Below are 27,585 nucleotides of genomic sequence, written 5' to 3' on the forward strand. Positions count from 1 at the left end.
GATGTTTATGAGATCTCTCACATGTTTAATGAACTCCACTTGATGATAGAATAATGAAATCTACCTCATTCTTTTATTCATGTAAACAAGGAGCAAAGTCTCTGTTCATCATCCCTATGGCTTATTATTATTCCTCAAGTATAGAAACTAAACATGATAAGTAGCTCAAATTGCTACATACTTACTACTTTAGGAGCATCAAAGATGGCATTCCAACTTGGCACTTGGATTTCTTGAAATTAACCTTACTTCTTAGCAGCCAAAGCTAAATGAATCCATCACACGGATGGTCTCGTCCATTTATTGCTGTGCCTTCACATGGTTTTGTTTCCACTGCTCATAGCAAAGCATTTATAAGGGATCCCAGTCCCACTTCCCAATGGTCCATTAATTGTCGTATTTGTACCATTCCCTTTCTAACTTTTATTTGTGCATTTATACCGAGTTTTTAATCAAACTAGGCCTTTCTTATATTTTATTTATTCAAATAAATTACATTTCAAAATTAACACTAAAATGGATCCGGGGCGTTGTATACCTAAGTAACTTTACATGAAAATGTCAAAATTTTTATTTATAAAATACTCAATTATTTAGCCTTTTACTTAAAACAAATACTGAATTGATTAGTATTTTACTTGACACCGAATAAAATACTTAATGGTTTAGTATTTTATTTAAGGCTGCGATAAATTAGATCAATTCTGGTATTAAATTTAGGGTGGAAGCTAAGTTGGGAGAAAAAAAAGGAATGAAAACCGGTCTAGTTTGGTCAAAAAACTCCATTTATGCGTGGCAGGATAGAAGAGTCTGGATATAACTGCACCGTTCTTGTTGCTGCCCCAAGTAAAGAGAAGCATTCTCTTCTTTTTGGTGCTTGAGCAACACCACCCTGTGGCCCTTTGTTTTATTTCGAATATATATATATATATATATATATATATATATATATATATATATATATATATATATATATGATTTCATAGCTCAGGTCATACCATTTTATAACAGAGAGTCCATCCTCTCCGCATATAATTTAGCGAAAGTGTCTCATTTAATTGGTATACAAGTCTTAAATATGAATAAGAAATTTAGACACATTTTGATTAAACAATTGAATGTGATAATTTTATCACATCCCTATATTTAAAAATAAGCGATAGTTGATTTGTAGATAATTATATACACACATTCTTGTCTTTTGTATTACAATCAGGTATTATTAAGGGTTTAATTATATCTCAAACTCCACCACTATCGTGGCCGCTCAAGAAAATATAGACATATATATCCTCTAAATTACTTATATGTATCACTAAGTCCTCTTTATTAATATTTTATTAAAAATTTGGATAGTAATAATTTTTAAATTTGACTTACTTAATTGATGAAAAAAAATGCCGTCCCATTGTTTTATATCTTTCCGTCTTATTCTTTGGTCTATATTAATTTCTCCAAATATTAAACTCTAAATTAATCTTCTCTAATTTTTTTTTAAATCCACCTCTAGTAGAATAGGAGGGGGAAGAGAAAATAAGGGTATTTTTATTAATGTAGTTAGTAAATTAAAATTTTAATATATTTTAACAAAAATTTTAATGAAGGGGCTTAATAATATAATTAGATAATTCAAGGACGTATCTGTTCAAATTTTTTTTCTTACACTGTGGTGACAGTTGTGGGGGTCAAAATATAATAACTCTTATAATTAAAACCTCTATATACTAATATACTATTATGCCAAAAAAATAAAATATGATCACTAGTCACATTATTCTCAAGAACAAAAGAGACTGTTGCCCCTCTCTCTCTCTCTCTCTCTCTCTCTCTCTCTCTCTCTCTCCTTATATTGTTTTTTATTTTATTTTTACTTGAACATCGCTACCAGAGAAAAAGGAAGGCCATTGCTTTCCTTGCTCCCCCGACCTGCCTCCTCCTCCCTCTTCTTCTCGCTTTTAACCTTGCTTTATTCACACTCTTCTCTCTTCGTAACCAACTCTTGCTTCCTCGTTTCCTTCGCTTTGAGAAGATATAGATGCCGTAGGGAGATGGGTTCGGATTGGGAGCCGTCGGTTACTGCTCTCCATAGGAAGGCCAACCATGTCCTGGTCAAGCTCTTCGTCTCCGCGCTCCTCGTCGGGATCTCCTTTCGCCTCTTATTCTCGCGTTCGGGCGATTTCTTGCCGGTTTCTGGGCTATCCACCGCAATGGAGAGAGCGGTGGCTCCGGTGGCCGGCGTTGGAGGTGGGGAGAATCAGAAAGGTGCGTGCTTTTTGACGATCTGTCTCATTCTTGGAGTTGGGTTGTTGAGGAAATGTGCAATGAGGTAGCGAGAAGATTAATGAGTGGATCTTTCGTCAATTCTTGAGTTGGTACGTGTTTTGCTAATGGGAAGTTGAAGATTTAGATATTTGACTGTTTGGTTTTCTGGTAAAAGATCTGATTCCATCTTAATCTAGTAAACTCCGGATTATTTAATTTTTTTGCAATGAAAAATGTTAAATTCTTGATTAAAGATTTGAGAATTTCTAATGGAGTTTGGCGTTATCTCTAGTATACATGCTTGAGCGGTAATCGGACATTATGAGGTGATACAGGTAATGATTAGCTCGTATAGATACTATCACAAAGGCATTTTATAATTCATTTTCACGGTTAAGTATTGATTAGTTCTGGATGTCGGCAGCTTTTGGGATGTTGCCAGTCATGATGAATAAGAAAGGACGAGTTGAAGTAACCACAAATTATGACCCACCTTTCTTTGCTCGGGACAATTTAACTAATCACTAAATTGAATCATTTTGACAAGAAAAAGTTAGATTTACTAAACTAAATCTAGCTTTGCTGGTAGGGTTGATGTTTTCTAGTCCTTGCGAAACTTGGTTGCATTAGAAGTATAGTACCTTGATGTCAAAACCATGAAATAGTAATTTCCTTTTGGGTTAACTAAATTCTGGTATTCCGTTCTCAATTTCTGACTGATCTTAAGCATTACAAATGTTGTGATGAAATGCTCCCTGATATATCAATTTAACTGGTTCAAAATTTGGATAAACTTGATGGATACCATATTCTTTATGCAGAATTGGTTTGACTTAGCATGTTTATCTTGTCTGATTCTTTCGGATACCTTTCCCTATATCAGACTCCCCATCAACAGATAATAAAGTTGTCTTTGATGCTTCAATTCCGGCGGCAGCACCAGATACTGAAGAAGCTTCTCAGAAAGGTATTATACTTTAATCATTTATGCTTCATATTTTGAAAATAGTATAAATAATTAATATTTACCAAGACAGAGCCGTTTGATTCATAGTTTGAAGTTTCGGTTTTGGTTTAGGTTTTGGCTTAGTTAAAAATTGAAATATTTCGGTAAACTTCAGTTGGTTTCAATCCTAGTTTCACTACATTGGTTTCAGATTTTTTTTTTTGATAAATAGTCTTCTTTATCTTAGTTTTTAATGCATCATGCAAAATCTAATAACATTTAAGCAATGAGGTTGACTAAGCCAAAATATAGCTTTGAATTTAAAACATACATTAAAAAATTATTATTATGATTGTTTCGGTTGGATGCTAGTTTCAGATTGGATAGGACTGAAAAGTGAAATATTTTGGGGAAATACCTCTGTTTTGGATGAAACTTCAAACCATGGTTTGATTCACAAAGCTATTGATATACGTAATACGTATACCATATGAAATATGTATCTTCTACTGTTTTGTAGTTCAGATCCGTTCCAATGCATTGAAGAGGACACATAATAAATTAGCACCCTCTATTACTGTGGCATGAATGCTAATCTCAGTGTCACTTGAAAATTGCGCCCACAGGTACTGCTGCAATACGATAAGCTCTCACTAATACACTGGAGAGGATCTGAAGTCGTTTCCACAATCTTAGTGGTGTATATCCGGTTAGACAACCATTTGATTAAAAAAAGAACAGACAATGTTCTTTCTATATTGAATCAATATGTTACTTTGGTTATCTTGCAAAGCCATATCATTAGGTGGCATACCTTACTTTTCTTTTCCCTTTTGTCTCAACCTATTAAGAACTCAATCTTATAGTTGCTACTATGGACAAGCAAACCTTTTATAGGCCTTCCTAATTGTGCTTTTCATGTTAAAAGTATTCTGCAGTTGTGGCTCTGTGACATCTGACATGGGTGATGCAATGTATTGAATGATCTTATATGTTATTGTTCTAACCCCACCTATCCCTGAAGTTTCTTTTTATTGATGCATACCCAAGTGTCACACACTGCCACTTATAACCAACTTTCCCATGTCTAGTTGTCCTAAGGTTATTGTAGGGTAAACTGAATTATAGTGTTTGTTTCTAGTGCTGGGTATGAATATTTTGATTGGTACCAACATGTGAGAAAAGTATTACCATGGATACTGTTAGGAAAGGTAGGAGAAGTATGTCAAATCTCCTGCTTGTTTGTATTGGGTGTCTTGATGGGGCTTTCTTGTAAGGGTTTGCTATTTGTTATTTTAATTTTCTTTCTTTTCCTTCCAATGTCCCATTTCAATCTTCTAACTGATGGTTATCATTAAGCAATTTCTATGTGAAGGTTCGAACAACTTTTGTTATAATTTTGCTTAGAGGAAAACTTATGATGCATTTTAAAGTTACGAATATCTGAATATTCATTCTACTTGTATATTGCTTATTTTCGCTACCTTTTTTTATTTTTTTTATTTCCTTTAAACCTACTTTCTTGTTAATCAAATGTTGCTGGAACATTAATTATGCAGAAATTTGTGACCTTTTTACTGGGGAGTGGATGCCAAATCCTTCCGGACCAGCTTACACAAATGCAAGTTGCCGATTTATTGAACCTCCTCAGAACTGTATGACAAATGGAAGGCCTGATACAGGCTATCTTTATTGGAGATGGAAGCCATCTGATTGTAATTTACCACCATTTGATGCAGTGAAGTTTCTGACTGCCATGCAAAATAAAAGTTGGGCTCTCATTGGTGATTCAATCCTTCGGAATCATATCCAGTCATTAATTTGCCTTCTATCGAAGGTACATTTTGTTGTGTAATCTTTCTAGTTATTAACAGTCACAATCATGTCTTTATGGCAATAGTAAATCAAGAAATTGCATCAAATGATAAGTTCTTTTGGATGGCTCTTTGGTCTACTTGTGCCTCCCAGAGGAAAGAGGTTCCCCTCATGTCGAAATTTGTTTTTTTTCTCTTCATCTTTACTTTTTGCAATCCTGCGCACTACTTCTTGTCAACTTGTCATACTACTTGGTAGTGGTCAGTCTGGGAGTTCTTCCTTACTGTATTAGCTTGGGAAAGGTTTCTGTTTTTGTACATTATGCAGCTATGTTAGGGTAAAATTCATGTCTCTTCCTAATATTTGTCAGGGCAGAAGGGTTTTTAATCCTCAGTCTATTACCCCCTTGGGCTTAACTATTGTTATCATGAATCATGATAATCCCCAAGTTGCATATCAGCTCAGGAAAGGTTCTTTCATTTGCCAATTGCTGATGCTTCCTGAGTATAATTCCTACTCTTTATGGCTTACATGCTTGTATTCGCTTGGCCAGTAATACTACATCAGTTTCTACGTCCAGTATGGTGTTTGTAATTGATAACCCTTCATTCTTGACATGATTAGTAATGCCTTGGTACACATTGTATGATTACAAGCATTAGCTTGTTTTCTCTATTTCTTCAAGAATGGTATTTATTGACTAGTGAAATTCTAGGTACTATCGGACAAAAATTCTCTTATCTTTCTCCAAGGTTTTTGACTGATTGAAACAGTTTGTTTTGTAATTCAGGCAGAAGAACCTGTTGAGGTTGCGCATGAAGACAACTACAAATCCAGAAGATGGCATTTCTCCTCCCACAACTTCACCATCTCACTTATATGGACTCCTTTCTTAATCAAGGCTGATATCTTTGAGAACGATGACGGCGAGTCAAAATCTGAACCCCAGCTTCATCTAGACACATTGGATACCAAATGGACACATCAATACAGAAGCTTCGATTATGTTGTCATATCTGGCGGTCAGTGGTTCTTGAAAACTGCAATCTACTGGGAGAACAGAACAGTAATTGGCTGCCATTATTGCCCTGGAAAGAACTTAACAGACATTGCCTTAGAGTATTCTTACAGAAGAGTCCTCCAACTGGTCTTCAGTTTCATCACATCTTCGATTCATAAACCTGTGGTCATCTACAGGACATGGACGCCCGACCACTTTGAAAATGGCGAATGGTTCAGCGGTGGCACTTGTAACAGGACTGCACCATACAAGAAAGGGGAGTTCGATGGCCGAGATGTGGACCATTTGATGAGGAAGGTCGAGTTAGAGGAATTCAAGAAGGCAGTAGCAGATGACGGACCGGGGAATACAGGCCGCCTGAAGCTGCTCAATACATATCATCTTTCATTGCTCAGACCTGATGGGCACTCAGGGCCTTACAGAACGTTTCATCCCTTTGACAAAGGTAATAATGTTGCAGTCCAGAATGACTGCCTTCATTGGTGCTTGCCTGGGCCAGTTGATACATGGAATGATTTGATCATGGAAATGTTGCTGAAGTGAATTATAGGTGTAAACGGCTTCTACATAATCCGATTGATCTTGAATCGTTCAGAAGGCAGGAATCATCAAGAAATCGCTGGACAGCATGATAGCTTTGCGATTTCCTTTTTAAGTCCTAATTTGCATTGTTCAAACTTTTCTGTTTTCATGCAACTGTAATTAGATGAAAGCTTGTGATTTGATGGTTTGTTACATTCTTTTGTCTTCAATAGCGAAGCCATTGCTTTGCATACTTTAGAGAAGTCCAAATCTTCAAACAACGAGCTGATGATTCTGTTATGTTATCTTCTCTTTGATGATCTTAGAAGCTTCCACATGCGAATTATTGCTTGTTTAGCTATGTGGATAATGGAATATTCCTCATCAATTACCAAGTAGATGGCACAGATGTTCGACTACTATTTATATACATCAAAATAATGTACAAGATACTATTATACATATCATATGCCAAAAACTTTCAAACACACACACACACACACTGACACACACAAAAAAAAGCTCATATTCACAAGCTTACAATATGATCTCTCTCCACTACCCCCTCCAACTTCTTTAAAGTTACTTGCAAATCACATTTCTAAAGCACTGATCACCTGAGGAGAAGAAAAAAATAAAATTAAAGAGTAAAAGAATAATGCAGAGCAAATGAGCTGAACACATCATATTGTAGAACGTGGTCGTTAAGCATATAGAAGCTCACTTTCCGAGTAAAACTCACCCGTTCCCAAGTTCCGATTTTTACGAAAAATTCACATGAGAGTTCATCCAAGATGGCACCTTTTGAGCAAAATCGCAAACAAGAGATGGGAATCAAGTAGGTACCTATCGTTCCCCGTCGACGGCGGGGAGCGGGCGCGGGCGCAGCTGCTCGCGCTCTTCTTCGTGGGTGGTACTGGTCCGCGAGGGGAGGGGATTGGAGCCCTTGACGAGCCATCCGACAGCGAACAAGGCGACCCCCCCGAGGAAGGCGGCGCCCCACGCACGGGCGTGCCAACGGCTGAACCTACGCGTGGCGAACTGCCATTGCTCGCGCAGAGTCGCCGGATCCGGGTTCACCGGGTCCGGCGGGTTCGGGAAGCGAACCTCGCCGGTCCACGCCGCCTCCGCGGGGTTCGGGTAGTGGACCCCGCTCCTCCACGCCGCCTCCGAAGTTGGCGGCGGGTGCGTCGGTGGTTGCTCTGTCGTCGAGCTGGGCTTCTGCTGCTCCGCCATAGATTAATCTGTGAATATTTGAGTTCAGGCCTAGTTGGTGGAAAGAAATTGGAGAGGTGGTTTCATCGAGTCGAAGAAATACCAAGCTACCTTGCACGTGTCGATCTGCCTACACCTACAGAGACGAAAGGGAGGTAAGTTCGATTTTCCCTTTAATGCGCGTTGATATTTAGTAAATTTTTAATCTAATATTATATATATAATTAAAATTTATTATGATCTTTTTTTGAGAGAGAGAGAATTATTTAGTTATATAATCCATATATCAGACAAAAAAATACCAAGCTAATTTCCACGTGTCGATCTGCCTACACGTGTAGAACAGGAAATGGGGTTATAAGTTCTATTCTTGATATTTCATATATTTAAAAAAATTTATATATATATATATATATATATATATAATTGTTTGACTTATATATTGAAACATGCACAAACCTTTCTCCATCGAAAAATCTAAATGATCGTAACAAATTTAAGAAAAAAAATGGTCTCTTATTTAATGAAATATTTGAGAGTGAATCACATAATGTGGAATATTATCGGCCATCGCTGCCACGTGTCTTATGTTCTTTTAGTACTTTCAAAGGTGTGGCTGCTGAAAGATGACTTAATTTGCTCTTTTTTTTCATTAGAACTGAGATGTGAGATAAGCAATGTATTAAAAAGTTAGGGCATAAGAATCAACTTGTTCGAGTCATCACCAAATATAATAGCAGACAACTTCAAGTGATAGAGTCTCCTCCTCAGGCTTCAAAAGCGTAATACCTACCAAAATGAGCAGCCCAATTAACTGCTTGATTATAGAGTATTCTCTCAATTTATGTAAAAAAATAGAGAAAAACATAACAAGTTAATTTGGTCAACGATGCGTTGAATGCACTAAGAAACAACATCTACACCATTGATCACATTTATGACCAAAGCAAAATCATCTCAAAAAATGATGTTTAGGTTTTGTTGAACAGTAGAGGAAACTACGTTGAGAAGAGCTTAGGTTTGTCTTCATGTAGCCATATGTTGGGGAAGTTCACCTTTCATCCTTGCCTTTAGGTCTGATAGCTAGTTTCTCAATCCTAGTTCTACTAAAGTAACATAAAGTCTTATGAAGGGCCACCCAAGCAATATGATCGGCTTTCGTTATAGTAGCATTAAAATATTGCCTAGTTCAAGCTTTTCATATCATCCAAAGAGTGGAGGCCATAATAGATTTGAACTTGTCTAGTTCAAGGTGAGCCCAGTTGAAGCAAAGCCAGTTGCAGTCGAGAGTGAATGAGACCTCGAGGTTACGGGCAATGAATTCCCACACCTCGAGGGCATAGGGACAATGATAAAGAGGTGAATAGTATTTTCCTCCCACAAACTACACATTGCGCACATATCAACCTGCCTAATGTGGAGACCGTTGAGAAACATCTTCGTGGGAATCCAGCCTCATAGGACTTCTCTAAGGTTTTAAACCTAAGTTTTCAAAGGGCATTCCATTTAGGCCCCTTCTAATTGGGGTTACTACCGAAAAAGAAGTAAATAGCTTTGATACTGGTTTTTCTTTTACTGTCAGGGCACGAAATTTAATTATTCTTCAAGGATCCAACCCGCGTATTAATGATGCAATTACTGATCTCAGTGCCAAAGTTCTCCACAAGATATTATTCGTTCCACAGGCTATTATCCAAAAGCTTCTAAGCCTGCGGCACTTGGGAAATCCCTGGATCAAGGAGGACATTAGTGAGGTTGTCATTTCCTACCAAGTGTCTGATTCCCTTTATAGCTTTACTGGGCAGAGGTATTCAATGTATAATTATATCAGACATCGAAACCGCGTGCTTGGGCTTGGTTGATTCTCTCTCTCTCTCTCTCTCTCTCTCTCTCTCTAATATATTAAAGTCTCCTCTGTGAGCAGAGTAAATAATACCAAAGGACCCCCGCTTGGTTAATTTGATATTTATAAAGTAATCACCTTTTCTTATGGCGTTCCATTGGGATGTTTGGATTCCTTTCTGACTGACTAGTAGAAATCTCTATACCCTATAATCTATAATTAGATATATCTGTCGTTATGCAATGGACGACTTTATATAGTTTTAGTTTTTTCAATTCAATCGCCCTAAAGTTGAAGTTAACACATCCTGACAAGCATTAGTCATTCCAATGGAAGGCAATACCAACAAACCTCCCCACGTAGCCATCGTCTGCAGCTCCGGTATGGGCCACGTCATCCCCTTGGCTGAATTCGCCGCCCTCCTTGCCAGCCGCCACGGCTTCAACGTCACCCTCATCGCCAGCCCCATTGACCCCTCCGCCGCCGCCTACCGATCCATCGCCACCTCCCTCCCCTCCCAAGTCAACTCCATCACCCTCCCCTTTCCTCCACCCGACTACTTCCCGGAACACACCCACCGTATCCCGCATAGCCAACCGTCGCCTACAACCTCCCTCGCCGCTCTTGCGTCTATCGTCGTCGACTTGTTTAGCTTTGTAACATACGATTTGGCGTTTGAACTCGGCATCCCATGTTACATGTTTTGCACGTCGACATGCATGAGCTTGTCGCTCTTCCTCTTGCATCCCTCTTCTCCACGAAACGTACCACGAGGAGGAGTATCGTAACCTCGTTGATCCGATCCATCTTTACGGATGCGTCCCGATTCGAGGTAGGGATCTATTAGACTCGCTCCAGGATCGGAGCAACGTGTCGTACGAGTTCATGCTAAGTCGCAAAGCGATTCCACGAGGTCGATGGCTTTCTGGTCAACAGCTTTGAGGGGTTGGAGTCGGGTGCCTTCTTGGCAATAAATAGTGAACCGGGAAAGCCGCCGGTTTACCCGGTCGGGCCGCTCGTCTGGACCAGGTCGACAGAGCACGAAGAGCACGAGTGCGTTCAATGGTTGGACCGGCAGCCGAGCGGGTCCGTGGTCTACGTGGCCCCCGGGAGCGAGGAGACGCTGACGTGGCAGCAGAGGACCGAGCTGGCTCTGGGATTGGAGCTGAGTCATCATCGATTCCTGTGGGTCGTGAAGGCCCCACACGAAGCTAAAGCCAACGCATCACTCCTCTCCTCGAGTAGCACGCAGGGGAGCAACCCGCTCGACTTCCTGCCCGATGGGTTCATAGGAAGGACGAAAGAGTTCGGGCTCGTGCTGCCGTCGTGGGCTCCACAAGATAAGGTGCTGGGACACGTGGCGACAGGAGTTTTCGTGTCGCATTGCGGTTGGAACTCCTTGTTGGAGAGCATCACGAACGGCGTGGCATAGTTTTATGGCCGTTGTAAAAATAAAATAAAAAAAAAAGCAAAGGATGAACGCGGTGTTGTTAGCGGAGGCAGCAAAGGTTGGGATAAGGATTAAGAGAGGGGATGATGGATCGGTGAGGAGGGAGGATATCGTAAAGGTGGTTAAGTTCGTAATGGAGGAGGAAGAAGGGAAATGGTCAAGGGAGAGGGTGGCTGAGCTCACGGAGAAAGCGGCATGTGCGGTGAGGGAGGGTGGATCGTCGTTCAAGGCCATGTCAGAGTTTGTGCAACGAGGAAAAGGACAACTTGGCACGTAATTAATTCATAGAGTTGCGAGTAGAGTAAGTAATAATATCATGGGTTGCTTCGCGAAATCAGCAAATCTTTACTTTCTCGATTGATAATGATATTCCATATGTAGGTTGGGGGTGAATATGAGCCTGACCCTGAGCGAGTCGGTTTTAGCCCTGGCTTAGTTTAAAATTAATTTCGAACTTTAGAATTGAGCTCAGACTCGGCTCAGCTCAACTCGAGTCGAGCCCGAGCTAAACTCAAGTCTGAAATGAGTCTATCATCAAGCCTCATTCAAATCAAGTCGGATTGAGCCAGATCGAGCTCAAGTCGAGCCGAAGAAGAAGAAGAAGAAGATTGGGGCCCGGGGGATGACGTCGAGGGACCTATCGGAGAGCTGCGTGGCGAAGGTGCTGATCCACCTCGCGGCAGCAGCTTGACAAGGCAGCACTGTAGCGGCTTGCCGTTACCGAAGGAGGAGGAGGCGACACTGCGGCGGTGGTTTAACGAAGGAAGATGAGGGCACGAGGTGACACAGTGATAACGGCTTGGCAAAGGAGGGCGAGGGCACAAGGTGACACAGCAATGGCAGCTTGGCGAAGGAGGACGATGCGGCATCGGCTCATCGCGACGGAAGAGGAGGGGGGGACGTGGAAATGGGATTTGGGGATTGATGTTTTTCTCACTCCTTTTATATTAAGACTATCGACCCGAACGTGAGCGAGCTAGCTCCAACTCAGACTCGACTCAATATTAATTTTGAGACAATTTTGATTACTCGAGCTCGGCTCATTTCTAACTAAGCCGAGCTCAAGCTGCTCATTTTATATTTACAGCCCTCATATAGGGTATGAAAAGTTAGATACAATAAACTAACTTTAGACTTTCTACTTATGTGACTTTCTACTTATGTGAATTCTTAGTGAAATATTTCGGGTTGTCTTTTATCTAGCCCTATAGCCTAATATTATATCTTTCATTATAGTGTTGTTTATTTATTATTGTCAAGTGTGAAAGTTGTGTTAAAATATCATCATCTGATTTCTTCTCTCAATATTTATGCATTAGGCGGTCTTCAAAATGATTTGGTGAAATGTTGTGCCTAATGCCTCCAGCTTTCCTCAAAAAGAAAAAGAAAAAAGAAAAAGAAAAGAGAGTGCAAAAAATGTAGGCCACTATCTATTGAGACTATGGGCTTAGTAAAGTCTACCTCAGAATAGTGTGAGAAAAATCTATTGCCTAACTCATTATGCACTAAAAGTAAACCTAGCTAGCATAGTCTTACATACATACATATATACATACGTACGTACATACATATGTGTTATATATATATAGAGAGAGAGTGATGATTCGATACTAATTAATTAGTTATTAAAATAATTTTATATCTATTGATAAGTTAAATGATATATGAGATATTTTACATATGTGACTAGATTAATCAATAAGAAAACTAAAATTAAAATATTATATTGCTTTTTTTATAACCGTTTTCTTAATTATAGGAGTGCCAATTTTTACCAATTTATTATTATTTTATATTTTATAAAAAAATGGATAATTGATAGAGAGAAATTAAATATGACTAAGTTACTCTTATAATTTAAAAAAATTAACGATTTTTTATTTAGTATTATTTAATTTCAACCATTCGATTAGGAGAAAGAAATTAATAGTTCTTATTAAATTATTTATTATACATATATATATACATATATATATATATATATAATTATTGTGAAAGTTAAGAGACGGAAGTAATAAGCAAGATATACTGGTGTTCACGGTAGCGCCAATCTTTAGCCTAAATTTGGATTAAGTCAAGATGATATATATACGGAGAGAGAGAGAGAGAGAGAGAGAGAGTCCTTATGTGGACTATCGTACAAAATATATATGGGTACTATAAAAGCCCTTACTTTAGATTTAATTCCTTCTCGCAGTGAATGTGCCGAAAAGTTTATAGAAAAACTATAAGATAGACATTGGATAGGCAAGATGTAACAGTAATATTGTTGTCGTTATATTGTCCAATTAAGCAATTATAATAAGAGCTAGTATCAATTTAAGGGATATAGACCACCAACTATCCCCTCTATATATCATGATCAATTAAGCTAGCACATATAATCCAAGTTGCACACATCCTAGACCAAAATAGGCACCTGGACCTACCCATGTGGGTCCAACTCAGCAAATCCCCAAACGACTGCTTCCCCATGCCAGCCAATAAGCAGCAAGCCCTTCATCAATGGAGAATAGCGACTTCACTTCCCATGCACCCGCATCGCACTCGTCACTGTCACCGGTGACAAGCAAAATTAAATTTCTCCTCTGAAATGTCTCAATGCCTTCTACTCCCCCCTCCCCACTTCATCAGCTTCAGTAATGGCAAAGGCAAGCCCGGCATGAGTGCAGTACAAAACAAGACCACAACCTCACATTTTTATTTCTCTAGAACATCACCTCTCTCTCTCTCTCTCTCTCTCTCTCTCTCTCTCTCTCTCTCTGTATACTTATATACTTTGTTACACCTTGGTCCCATCTGTGTACATACGTACTGTATCTATATGTACAGTTATGCAGTGAATATGTTAATGGTAGAGGGTGGGGGTTGGATTTGAGAGAGTGAAGTGATGGCCCTCAACTAACTGCTTTCTCAAGTCCCACAAGTTCGTGTCTATCTCTCGGCCTACTGATTGAGAATATAAGATAGGGCCCAAAACAGAGGGGAGAGAAGGCAACCAAAGCTTTCCATGTGGGCCAAGTCCGAAGGCAGTGGAATGTCTATAATCGAGATACTTGGTTGGCTACTTACAGATCCATTCAAACCTAACTGAGTATGATCATTATCATTTAGTTACTACTATCAACTTTTAAGAAAGAGTATGACAGTACAAGAACTGGAGTAACAAAACCTCAATAAGAGAGTATTACAAGAGGCCTGATAGTGTCTTAAGTAAATCAGTGCCATTAAGATTTAGAATCCGACAGACTCGGTTAGCAAAATAGTAGAAAACTATTGGGACTATAGGAGATTCCTGCAGTCTGTGGTGCAGACGAACAGTTAGGATGGGGTAGATAATTGAGAGCGACCAGTCGGAAATGTCTCTTGTAATCAAATGGAGGGGGCCTTCTACGGATCAGACACCCAGACACGCACAATTCCCAAATCTAATTAAGGCACTCTCCTATCTTGCTCCCATTTAAAGGTAGGGATTCAAATAATACTGGATTCCTTACATCCATAACTGCGCAAATTTGCTCCACTGGGGGCACGTGGCAACCGATAGCAGCTTCTAGCAGTCAACTATTGGGAAATCTCTTCATCGGTGGCTGTATAGGATCTCTCCCCCATTCAAATTTTTGCATGGCATTATCTCCAGAGTATAGTTATGTCTTCCTCTCTATCATACCTTTTCCGTGGTGCCATTGAATGACTTTGATGGAGGCATCAATGAAGCTACTTAGAAGAGAGAGAGAGAGAGAGAGAGAGAGAGAGAGAGAGAGAGAGAGAGAGAGAGAGAGAGAGAGAGAGAGAGAGAGAGAGAGAGAGGATATGTATATATGTAGCTGTGACAAATGAATAAGAGAGGATGGGGAGAGCAACGTAGGCTCGTACACATGCATTTAATGGCTCTGAGCGTCTTTGTGTTTCTTGTGCATAATTGTTATGTTCGCAGAATCTAAACTGAGTACACCTCTCTTTGCGAGTAAGATAGGCATTTATTATTGTTTCAGTAATTCTATCAAATAAATGTACATGTCAACAAAATTGAAATAAATGTGTCACGTCGAACACTTGCTAGTTATAATACATTTTCTCTCTTTCACATAAATATTGATGGAGTCCTTCACCTGATCTTCTGGTTCTTAGACTACTATTAGAACAGGCAACCGGACGAGTCGTCTCCTATTCGTGGTATACTAGTACATTTTCGTTATTTACAAATAGTGTTATAGAATAAAAGATTACTTCATACGCCACAGCTGATGACTCCTACAGTCCCTATCTATCACTCAAGCTACTGAAGGATACCTAAAAAAAACTTGGTATTTGTATGGATTAGATGAAATATATATCCCTATGTCCATTCATATATTGATTACAGACTTACCAACAGGGCAAACGTACGTGGCAACATCTTCACCACTCTCTGAGCACAAGACCATTACTGTTCTGTCATACCAACGGCTGATTAATTGCCACGTCAGTCCTGCTCAACAAAATCTTCGTAAAGAGATTTCTTGTCCGTAGCCTTTGTCGTGATAGATAGATAGATGGAAGACACGACACCCTTTTCTATTTCACGAACGTTTGGTTCGAAGGAAATGATTGGTGTATGAGTAGTTGAGGGGGGTAAATGTGAAATTTAATGTGAATGGCGCAACAAAGAAGAGATGACGGCTGATTACTACTTAAATGAGAGGGACTTAAATGCATAACCTCCCTCTTCTCTTCCCTAGATCCTCTACCGTACAAGCTATTTATCATATCTAGCTAACATGGCATGCATGACACATCTCATGTCCGATCCCTTTCAAACCCATCCCTCCCTCCTCATACCTAAAAACATTACAATATTGCTCTCTCTCTCTCTCTCTCTCTCTCTCTCTCTCCAATTAATACTGAATAGGTTCTCCGAACCTAGGGATAAGTCTAGTTACCACACACCACTTGGAAATTAACAATACTTCTGCAATACATAGTATACTCCTAATGTGATTATTAACATTCTTCTGGATACACCTACTGGAGGGCAAAAGGAATGTTTTCTATCATGATGGGCATGTAATTATAAGCACAATCAACAACACTATAATTGATAAAGAACACATAGAATAGGCATGATCATTAGAATCGCATAAATTTTCACTGAGCCGAGCAGAGCATTGGGTTGGGCAATCCTTTTGTCTGTGGGTTAGAGTAATAAATGCTTCTTCAGCTCTGGTGAAAAAAAAAAAAAAAAAAGGATTCACCTTGATTTTTTTTTTATGATCAGCAAAGATATATCCTCTGCGATTGCTTCTTTTTTTTTTATCTTTAAAAAAAGTTATTTTTTTAATTTTATAAGCCGTTATCTAATAACTTAAACTTGTATTTAATTAAATAGGATTGTATGAAACTCTCCCGTACGTATGCTTACGAGAATTGCGAAGACTTTTAATGCTAGACATCTATCTGTACGTTACGTGTCTCGAACTCGCCATTTAACCCCGCATGCATAGCCGACGGCATGATCAAAAAAGATCCCATGCCATATACTATCATACCATACCATACCATACCATACAGTGGCACTCTCGTAATTTATCCTAAAAACAGTGTCTAATTTCCAGCCGACTTTTCCTATATTTCCTCCACCTCTTTCTTCTCAATTATCCCCGCTCCCTCTCCAACGGTCTATTTTCCTATCCCTTTTATTTGCACATGAGAGTTGGTCCAAAAAGAGGTGGCTATCTACTTCGATCTTCTCCTTGCAAAATATTAGGTATAGTTAGGTAGTAGTAACATGGGAGACAACCTACAAGATCTCTTTGAGGACCCGGACTTTGGGACCCAAGAGGACCTGTTTAGGATCTTGGAGACATTGGATGATGCTACTTTCAATCCTCTTGAGGCGACTGTCTTTAGCCCTAGATGCGGCGGCGATACCGCGAAGAGATTGACGTCCCAAGGATCGGTTTCTCCTAGCGTTAGGATGCGGGAGATCGATGAGACCGACGAAGAGGATGCGCGTCCTCGAAAGAAGTTTAAGTACTCGGCGCCGGCAGTGGCTTCGGAGGAAGCCGCCAGCCAAGACGGGCCGCAGAAGATGTCGCACATTGCGGTGGAGCGCAACCGGAGGAAGCAGATGAACGAGCACTTGTCGGTGCTCCGATCGTTGATGCCGTGCTTCTATGTGAAGAGAGTAAGATGATCATAGACACTTACCATGTTATATATAATTTCTTTAATTAGTGCTCACATCGGACAGGAAATGAGAAATTTGATATCTTCTTTGTTTCTAATTTAGGGAGACCAAGCATCCATCATAGGAGGAGTGGTTGACTACATCAAGGAGTTGCAACAAGTATTGCAGTCACTGGAGGCCAAGAAGCAAAGGAAAGTTTACAGTGAAGTGCTTAGTCCAAGGCCAGCCTCAAGCCCTCGGCCATTACCACTGAGCCCAAGACCGCCACCTAAAAGTCCTAGAATATGTTTGCCGATAAGCCCACGAACTCCTCAGCCTGGAAGTCCTTACAAGCCTAGGATGCAGCACAGCTACATGCCCTCCACCATGGCAGCTTCTCACGAGTCCACCCCCTCCTTGGAGAGTAGCTCCACCGAGCTCGCCGCCAACTCCAAGACCTCAGTGGCGGATGTCGAGGTGAAGTTTTCGGGCCCCAACGTTCTCTTGAAGACAGTATCTCATCGCATACCTGGACAAGCTACCAAGATAATCGCGGCGCTCGAGAGCCTTTCGCTCGAAATACTCCATGTTAGCATGAGCACCATTGATGATACCATGATGAACTCTTTCACCATCAAGGTACGTGATGCGAAAGTCACTTACATTTAAGTACTCCATGTATTTTTCTCAATCCATAGCCCATCTTGCTTAGGGGACATGTCAGGATATAGCGCTTCTACATGGAGACTGCATTAAGCTCCTCAAGACTACTCTATTGGCTGCTATACATTAATAGTGTTCACATTGATCAACATCTTTAGTATTACTAAAGGCCGTAGCCCAGATGCTAGATACTAGTTAGTAAGTAGACTGAAACAATATATAGCTAGGGTTAATTCAAATTAAATACATGTAAAAGGTACTATGGGGATGACTTTGATTTATAGATATATGTGCATTCTGTTATACATTGATTATTGCATGTTGAAGCTGTCGGTATTTATTGATAACATTTAAGTTCAGCACTTCGTAGTATATATTAGTGAAAACTTTAGTGTATTTGCTTTTATTTTGTCCTTTCAAGTGAATGTAACAACGTGTGCCCTCTATAAATGTGGAGAGCACTGGAAGACGAGCGATCTAAGATCTACACAGAAACTGAGAAAAGACACTGTTATGTTACATCAAATAAGACATCCAAGGGGTCTACCATAGAGTATTAGTTGTGCTATATATGCATTGTTTAGCTGATCCATGAAATGTTTTTATACTAATGTCACTGGGATTGGATATTCACTGATTTTTTTTTCTATTTGCCTTCAAATATTATTTTTTTGTTTAACAGATCGGCATTGAGTGCGAACTTAGTGCAGAAGAACTTGTACAAGAAATTCAGCAAACATTCTCCTAAAGCTACCTAATTACACAGCGCCAGTACTTCTCCTAACACCAAGCTCATGAGGTACATCACATGTAATGCGTCTCCTCTGGAGAGGGCTGTGGTAGCAAAGAGAATGTGGGAGGCACCAGCAACCAAGTCCAAGTCTAGTTAGAACATGACCATCAGTAGCTTAGTTTCTTTATGCAGTTCATTGTAACACTGTATTCCAAGTAATTCACTTCCTAATTCAGTGAATTTTGATCTTGCTTAACATTGTATCCCAATAGAAATTTTCCAATCCCACTGCATTCACCATCTTTCTATTTCAAAAAAATGTGATATAATTTCATGAATATACAAGTATTGAAAAGAAATAATTGAATGGGCGGGAGAGACATTCCATTTTTTTTTATAGCATATTTACAGGAAATATGTTAGCTACGCTAACAAGTGAGGAATAACCTAACATAAAGAAATTAACATAAAAACTAATGGTATATATACCATCATATTTAAATCTATCGGCTTAAGTTCTCAAGTTGAATCGGATTATCCTGATCGATATGTGAACACGCCCGAATTTTTCGTGTAGTGATATTTGTCCACTTCATGACATCGTTCCAAAAACTAGCCAAAGAATTGAGTGCAACGTGGTTATTAATCGGACATACATAGCTAAAACAAGACAAGGCAACAAAATAGATAAAGCGTGCCCAAATATAACGCTCGATCATTTCTGGACGGATGTTGGATCAGATCGTGAGCCTGGTCCTTGGCTTACTTGTTAGTCGTGATTTAGTTTTAACATAGTCCCACTTAAAGGGTTATACGGTTAGGTTTTCCTTTCCTAGAAATCCACATATATAAAAACTTAGTTATTGTTTCCTAATATATTGAAATTTTCTGAGGGGGACCTAACTCTTCCCTTAACTCGTGTACGGAAACTTTCGCTCCCACCACACGAAAACTCTGCTTATTTTAAGCTTGTATACGAGAAGCTTTACCTTTTCCCGGTATAAATCGAAAAAAGTTTCGACCTTCGCCAACAAGTCCAACAAAAAAAAAAAAAAAAAAAAAAACCCTTTGGTATGTAGATTATATTATAGTTAAAAACCTGGAAGGTCCAACCTTAAATAGAAATCTTGAGTATTATGGTTTTGCTCGTACTCGTACCTGCCGAAGGTTCACCCTTCCTCTCCTTCGTGAGACAATTTCGGTGCTTATGCCAAAGGGGAGGGATACCAGGTAGATTCTAGTCTAGTCGACCTGTATTAAATTTTAGTTTGGTTACCAAATAATCTTGATTCTCAAATCGTTGCATGCCTCTTGAATATCTTATCTCATTATGGCGCCTTCGAGATTGATGATTGCCACCCAAAGGTCCGACACTCTAAGATCGATCTTCGTCCACGGGGTGGATGCCTCCAAAGTTGTCAATAGGGATCGAAAAAGGAGAAGGTCGCTTCGATGCAAAAATGTTTCAAAAAAATAATGGAGATGAAAAACAAACTTTTCTAAACAAACTAAGGGTTCTAAGCAAAATAGTATATAAATGTTTCCCAAACATCCCAGTCACTTAACGAAGAAAACAAAGCTTACACCAAACAAAACACGTAGTAATAATAAATTAAGTCTGACTAAAAATCTATGTCGGTCGGTCGAATGACTAGGTGGATCTTCAAACACATTGGCAAACTATGCTCTCTATCCGGAATGTCATGAATATGTTCAAATGGAGCGGGGATCTCACTAGGCATTTGAACAAAATTTTGTATGTTTGAATGTACAGATAATATTTTTCATCTATATCACCATATCCTGTCAGTGGTGTATTATACATCAATCCTATTAATGGTATCATATCGATAAAGTAGGTGAGAGGAAGGGAGCATAATAATTCTACCGTGTTAGGTTTTTATTATTGGCAATTGTGTACAAAATATTCCAAGTGCATTTATACATGTATATGAGCTTTTATACAAGTCTAGAAAGTATCTGTTTTGAAGAATTGCAAGATTATTGAAGAAAAATTTATGAGTTCACATCGCATTCACAAGTGCGTTCGAACGCGGGTACATGCGTTCACACAGACCGAGAGCTGCGTTCATAAATGCGTTCGAACGCGGGTACATACGTTCACACAGACCGAGAGCTGCGTTCACAAATGCGTTCGAACGCGGGTACATGCGTTCACACAGACCGAGAGTTGCGTTCACAAACGCATTCAAACGCAACTTGTGAAAATTAGGTTGTTGCGTTCGAACGCACTTAGGCCCGTTCGAACGCAACCGGGCCGCGTTCAAATGCACCAATGAAGTTTGTAATTTTTGGACTTTCGTGAGTTCAGATAAGACTTGGATTTGGCTCTATCTTGGAGATCTTATATAAGTATTGTGATGCCCTAACTCTAGGGGTTGAAGAATCAATTTTGAAGGAGACTTCTTGAGGCTACATCGGTTTTTCAACGAACAAAGTCCTACTCTTCTAAAAAGCTTAATCTTTCGTCTTAAAGGCTATCTAGACGAAAGAACAATCTCGATGACTACTGAGGTTGGATGTCAATCACGAGAAGCAGTGAATCGTGGGTTCTAGCGAGCAAGACTGAAAAGAACAAAGTCGTGAGGATCGACGGTTTGTCTTGTGAGCCAGTTTTGTAATTGCTACGATTCTAGTGATTAGTTTTGATTCGAGTTTGGATCCGTGATTTTTTCTCGTTTGGGTTTTTCCACGTTAAAATCTTGATGTTCATTGCCTAGAATTTAGATACATACGTGTGTCTAGGAATTTTTTCACACGTAGTAATAATAAATTAAGTCCAACTAAAAATCTACGTCGGTCGGTCGAATGACTAGGTGAATCTTCAACCACATTGGCAAACTATGCTCTCTATCTCGAATGTCATGAATATGTTCAAGTGGGGCGGGGATCTCATTGGGCATTTGAACAAAATTTTGTCTGTTTGAACATACAGATAATATTTTTCATCTATATCACCATATCCTGTCAATGGTATATCATACATCAATCCTGTCAATGGTATCATACCGATAAAGTAGGTGAGAGGAAGGGAGCATAATAATCTCTACCGTGTGGAGATTCATAAAGTTGAGACGATCACTTTTGCTTAAAGAATTACATTGATCGATATTTTATCTACCACGTTCGATCATCGTAACTCTTTGATGTTAATAAAAACATATAATAATTCGTACCAAAGTCAGAATTTTTCCAATTTCTTCTATATACATTCTTGGGTTCACAATCTATATTGCACATATGCCTAGTTTCTTATTTGCTATTTACAAATAATCCAAATTTTCTTGCCATATGTTATCTTGAGATTTCCCTCGCATTTGTGGAGTTGCCACAAAGAAGGGTTTCTAATTTAGTGCATCTTCATATTTTTTAACATTGGGATCTGTTTTCAAAAGAAATTATTTTTAAAATTACGCGCATATTCTTTTAATTTTTAAAATAAATCTGGTCTAATGAATAAAATGGGAGAATGTTAGACATGCTTAGTTTATATGTTAGATATTTCTTCTAGAAACTCAGCAATTCTCTGTTAGTTGAGATTACCGGTTAATTAATTTGTATATCTCGTAAGTAGTTCACTATCTTATGCTCATTGAACATTGTAAACTTAATTAAGTTGATTATTATTTCTATTGAAGATTTTTTTTTTAATTCAGATAAGAAATTCTCCTTTATATCTGATGGGATATAAAAGAAATCATGTAGTAGCTCATTAGTGATATATCTTATCTATCATATTAATGTATTAATCTTGGATTCTGATATAGCATTTATCTAATATTACGAGCATAGTATTATTCTTCTGATGATGATGCCTTATGCGGCTTGGTCTTGGATTAAGTAAGTGTTTGCATATAAAATTCTTCTTATCTACTTGATTTAATTGCAGTTATATTACAGAAACGCGTCACTATTTTAATATAAGTATGCGCGTCCATGAATCTGAGATTTGGAATTGTGAATGAAAACTGACACCTCAAATATATACCCTTATGATCCCCCCCCGTCTCTGTTACTGAAACGTTATAGTACAATAAAAAGTTAATTCACTTTGTGAAGAAGATAAAGCCAAATTTTAGGTGAATTTAGACGTAATATAGAAATAAAAAGTTAAGTTATTAGGTTGATTCCACAATCATAACCTATCCGACTATTTTAAAGAAATGGATCAGAATAAGTGGATAACATATTCAACTTTAAAGTTTAACGTCAGGCTTCATGACGAATCTTTCTTTTTATACTATAAGAAAGAAACGTACTTTAGATGTGAGGCCAAGTAAGCCAAATTCTATAAAAATAGAGTTGTATTATAATTAATTTGCAGGCTTCATGTCAAGTTCTCATACTATATATTGTTTACTATTTTATGTTACTGGAAATTAGAAGCCCATTTGCACCTAAAAAGTACTGAAGGTAGAATTTGTTCCACTAAAGTCTAAAGATTCTAATTCACAAGGTCTTTTTATTTTATTTAACAAGGTCATTTCATCCATATTGTCCTCTCTATCTCGTCTTGTAGTTATTTGTTTTTCGCATCTCTTGGAACAGAGATCCATGAACGATATATCTTAGATATACGCTGGCAATTTTATAGTGTACAAATCTTATTTTGGCATTATTAACTGACATCCATGAACGATATTTCTTGTTAGATGCTTATTAAAATTAGATGGGTTAGAACGAACATAAGGTTCTTATTTGTTTTGAGTTTAGACACCTCTGAGATGATTTAGGGACTTCTAAAGTAGTTTAGATTAAACGTCTTTTTATTTTTATTTTTATTTTTATATCTAATCAATTTTTCTTAAAGAAATTAAGACTAAAAAATAAGATTAATTGATCGACTTTGAAACTTAGCAAGAGAGAAGAAATCAGTGTGAGATTGCACCACATGGGTAGATCTTCAGTGGACAAGATAAAGCTCATGTTGTACGTTCACAAAAATTATGAAGGAAATTAAGCAACTCCGACTTCCAGGAAGAGACTTCGACATCTCCTTTGAATATCAGTGCGAGAACCACTATGCCATTAGACAACTACTTGCTCCCATTGTACATCTTGTTTTGAGGAAAACCGATTAAAAAGAAAGATCTCCTCTGACTTTGAGAAGGAGAGAGAGATAGAGAGGTCAAAGGCTTAGATCAATGAAGAAGATAAGCAAAGCATGTGTCACAGGGGCTTCAGGCTATCTTGGATCTTGGCTTGTCAGGAAGCTCTTAGAGATGGGTCACTTTATCCATGCAACTATAAGAAACTTGGGTATTACTTCTTCACTCTCTCTCTCTCTCTCTCCTCTCTTTTTTATCTTCAATTTTTCTTATGCTTATTTGATATACATACATATATGTATATATATATATATAATCGATGTAGATGTGGAGTACTGTTGCAGGAGACAAATCTAAGATTGATCATTTGAAGAGCCTCCCCGGAGCGAATGCTCGGCTTTCGCTCTTCGAGGAATTTTAGTTTTCTATCTTGTTATTTTTAAAATAAAGAAGTAAATTTGTGAATGAATGTTTGGATAACTACTCTAACTAATTATTAGTTAGTCAATTATTTAGCATTCTTTTATAATGAATCCTTTAGTCTTTAATTTCTCTAACTATTTTTAAAGTTATCTAACAACTTAGCCTCTCTTGGTTATATCTTTTTATTTTTTATAAATTAAAGAGCGTGCTATTATTTTTGAGATATACTAAAAACTTTAATTCTAACTCTTATTATTTTAACTCGTGACTGAATTGTATCTAGAGAATATATTATTTTTGTTATTTTTAATCGCAATTTTTGGACGACATATCTATTCAAAAAATAGATTCACCTTCACCTCCAAGAGTCCGACCATTTTGATTTTATTCATCTCCACCGGAATCTATTTAGTTTCCAACAAAAAGTACAGAAATCAATCACAATATATAAGAATAAGGATTTGAAGAAGTTACTTCAACCCCTGTCTACATATATAACTAAATTGGGTGCTTGATATTAATTTCTTTGTTGCTCCCATGCAATTAATCCAAGAATTCTTATCTCTACCTAAAGAAGTTGGAATGATCAAAAGGGTAGGTGCGCTCGAAATCCACATGTTCGAGCATGAAACCAATGTCGACCATGGGCGAATTGGCCGCAGAGATGATCTCGTTGAGCGGCGACACCGGGAAGTGGTTCGACTCGGAAATCGTGGAGGGGATAAAAGTAGGCGAGAAGCTTCCGGCTAAGTTGCTCTCCGTCGTCGAGGGCGAGAAGATGCCGTTACTCTCCGGCCTCGCGCCGTTCACCGGCGTGGAAGGGAAGGATAAGGAGGAGGAGGAGGGAGCCATGCCTGCGGTTTCTACCTTGAGGCCTGCCGTGAAGGTTAGGTCCCGAGTAATGTGGTCGGGCTCTCGAGGTGATGGTTCGGCGGTCGCCGGCCGCCTGCTTCGGACGCAGGTGTGATGCCCTCGGTAGGTGACGTCAAAGACGGAGGGGTCGTCGTCGGACCGCTGGACTTGCTTTGTTGCAAGGCATCCGTGGGCGTTGCGGTGAGTGCAGCGGTAGTAGCCTCTGCAAGATATTATATACATAATCTCAAACTTGATCCAATTTAAGTTTGAATTAGTTTTAAATTAAGACTTGAGTTAAGCTTGATATCTATCTCTCATCAACCGACTCATCTAGCCTTAAAACTTAGTTCAAGTTGAAGTAGGCTCAAAATTAGGCTCGAATCGAAACGATCACAAGTCAAACTAGATTATATAAATTAATTTGGCTTGCAAATTTAGTTGACCATATTGCTCCTATGAGAATCCATGGTGAATTCACTAACCTCGGAAACTTGGCTCCAAGGATGTCCTTCTGCCCGTACTTTCTCCAACTATACCCGTCGTCCGGCGACCCTTCGATCGCCCCGCCGCCGGAGGAGATGCACACCTTACTCGTCCATTTGGGCAGAGTCTTCCTGCAATCAAATGACAAAATCTAGCTTATTCGATATATCTGCAACCGATCTCTACTTCTTCTAGTTAGTTAGTTAAATTAATTCACGTACGTACCTCTTCTTCGACATCTCGCGGCGTTCGTGCTCCTTGAACGCCCACGCCCTCTCCGAGTCGTAGCTCGGCGGGCTTCCGCTTCCGCTGGGGGACCATGGGGAATCTGCGGCCTCGCAGCTGATCATCTTCGCCATCGCGATCGCCGTCTTCAACGTGGACTCAACCTGCTGCGCCAATAATTTGCATTTCTCGCCGAGGCCGGACTCATTCAGATGTGCCTCCAGCTCCCTAACGTGCTCCTTACCATGGGCTAATACGTCGAGCAACAAATTCACATCTCCATTTGGAGTAGCGTTCTCCATGGCGATCGAGACTCAGCTTAATTTGGACGTGGGCATGGAAGATATATTCATATGTTTATATATATATATAAACATATATATACAGAGTGAAGGTCTCGAAGCGGGCAATGGCCAGGTTTCTTTAATCCAAAGGAATTAAAACTATGGGTTTTGGGTTCGTACAAGAGAAAAATTAAGTTTGACCCAGAAAAGTCTGTATTACTCGCCCTGTTTCTTTGCAATTATTTAGCTTGTTGCTTGGTTTGGCACTTATAGACTGGTCGTTGGTCAGAAGGGGGGGAATTGATTGGAAGTGAGGTAAACAGATATCTATATACGAGTGTTGACCGTTTCAAATCTAGTGGTATCTTAGGACCAGAAAGAGAGTAATTGCAAAGAGGGGAAGTCAATGAGGAAGGAAAGAAGGACGGGAGAACTGACCAAGAATCTTCAAACCTATTTCCGCGTTGCCCACAATGGGCAAATTTAACCATTATAAGATTAATAGTACTGTCAGTATCGCACTTGTCTTGAAACCTCAGCTCAGCACTTAAAAAAGGGGAGTGAGTTTGAGAACGAGGTAGAGTTATTCAACTTTCACCAAAAACCCCTTTACTTCTGAGAACAACTGGTATCTTCAAACAACAGTAGCATGTGTAATTCATGACCTGATTCGTTTGGAAGAACTGGGAGTCCGGCCCCTACCTCCACTAGCTAGGAGGGGATTCATTTGTTGGGAGTGGACACATGACTTTGGAAGTCATCAAATAGTTACGCACTTTAGCAACCTTAACAACATAAGGCTTCTAAGACTATAATTATTCTCTATTGCGATGACGAGCTTAGACAGATTTGACCTGAATATGAGGATATACTCTCTTGTTCTTTTATCATTTATTCTTAGCCTAAATTAAAAAAGGGGAGTGTTGTAAGGCTTAATCGACTGACTAATTAAATAACATGCTCAAGTCAATCTCCTCATATACTGTATATCATTATTCTTAGGCAAGGAATGCAGATATTTTGTCACATTATTTTTCATGTTTCTTTCAAACTTATATAGAGTATTTGAAAAGGTCCAAGCTTCACACTTCCAACGACAACAATAGGACAGGTAGTTAGGAACCGCAGATTAGTAGAAGATGCTTCACTTATGTTATAAGACTGGTCAACCAATTTAAAATTCCTTGGTCTTAGCCAATTTTTTATTAGAAAAACAAAATTAAAAAAAATGTATAAGCTCCAAGACAAAGTCAACGTGGATAAAGACGAGATATATACGCATCGTATTCTTCATCTCTTCTATCTTTTTTTTTTCTTTTTAATTCATATGTAATAGCCTAAATTATTCTCTATTGCTACTCTAGCAACATAATATCAAATTTGTGATTTATCCAATATATGTTTGACATTATCCACGAGTTTATAAATAATTATCATAAGACCTTCTTGACTGTTGCTCGAAAGTTTCACCAATTTATAAATACCATATATTTTGGAAATTTTATTTTCTCAAAAGTTTTTTTTTTTTTTTTTTTTGTGTGTGTGGATATATCCTTCTAAAATATCTTATTTGCATGTATTTCCATTAAAACTCTTACTCACAGATATCATTCAAATCTAACTAATTG

General features: G+C 38.7%; 4 protein-coding genes and 1 long non-coding RNA gene across 5 annotated transcripts; 3 read left to right on the forward strand and 2 right to left on the reverse strand.

Moving 5' to 3' along the window:
- The first annotated feature begins 1,839 nt into the window (after window positions 1-1,839).
- LOC140802687 (protein trichome birefringence-like 23) lies at window positions 1,840-6,866 on the forward strand. The gene is made up of 4 exons (XM_073158235.1): window positions 1,840-2,262; window positions 3,146-3,229; window positions 4,768-5,045; window positions 5,814-6,866. Exons 1-4 carry the CDS (start codon window positions 2,049-2,051, stop codon window positions 6,585-6,587), a joined length of 1,350 nt encoding a protein of 449 aa, XP_073014336.1. The 5' UTR covers window positions 1,840-2,048; the 3' UTR covers window positions 6,588-6,866.
- Window positions 6,867-6,933: 67 nt separating this feature from the next.
- LOC140802688 (uncharacterized) lies at window positions 6,934-7,909 on the reverse strand. The gene is made up of 2 exons (XR_012111697.1): window positions 7,413-7,909; window positions 6,934-7,183 (listed from the first exon to the last, which is right to left on the reverse strand). It is a non-coding gene; the product is annotated as an uncharacterized lncRNA (long non-coding RNA).
- Window positions 7,910-10,007: 2,098 nt separating this feature from the next.
- LOC140794807 (hydroquinone glucosyltransferase-like) lies at window positions 10,008-11,056 on the forward strand. Its single transcript, XM_073147054.1, has 2 exons — window positions 10,008-10,297; window positions 10,561-11,056. Exons 1-2 carry the CDS (start codon window positions 10,008-10,010, stop codon window positions 11,054-11,056), a joined length of 786 nt encoding a protein of 261 aa, XP_073003155.1.
- Window positions 11,057-16,779: 5,723 nt separating this feature from the next.
- Window positions 16,780-18,911, forward strand: LOC140799292 (transcription factor SPEECHLESS-like). Its single transcript, XM_073153550.1, has 3 exons — window positions 16,780-17,240; window positions 17,346-17,861; window positions 18,568-18,911. The coding sequence occupies exons 1-3, from the start codon at window positions 16,842-16,844 to the stop codon at window positions 18,631-18,633; spliced, it is 981 nt and encodes a 326-aa protein (XP_073009651.1). The 5' UTR covers window positions 16,780-16,841; the 3' UTR covers window positions 18,634-18,911.
- Window positions 18,912-24,464: 5,553 nt separating this feature from the next.
- Window positions 24,465-26,244, reverse strand: LOC140780681 (uncharacterized). Its single transcript, XM_073126382.1, has 3 exons — window positions 25,674-26,244; window positions 25,448-25,579; window positions 24,465-25,185 (listed from the first exon to the last, which is right to left on the reverse strand). Exons 1-3 carry the CDS (start codon window positions 25,973-25,975, stop codon window positions 24,675-24,677), a joined length of 945 nt encoding a protein of 314 aa, XP_072982483.1. The 5' UTR covers window positions 25,976-26,244; the 3' UTR covers window positions 24,465-24,674.
- Window positions 26,245-27,585: the final 1,341 nt, after the last annotated feature.

The sequence above is a fragment of the Typha latifolia genome, chromosome 1 (genome assembly GCF_019914945.1).
Source record: "Typha latifolia isolate L0001 chromosome 1, TyphaL0001v2, whole genome shotgun sequence".
Taxonomy (NCBI): domain Eukaryota; kingdom Viridiplantae; phylum Streptophyta; class Magnoliopsida; order Poales; family Typhaceae; genus Typha; species Typha latifolia.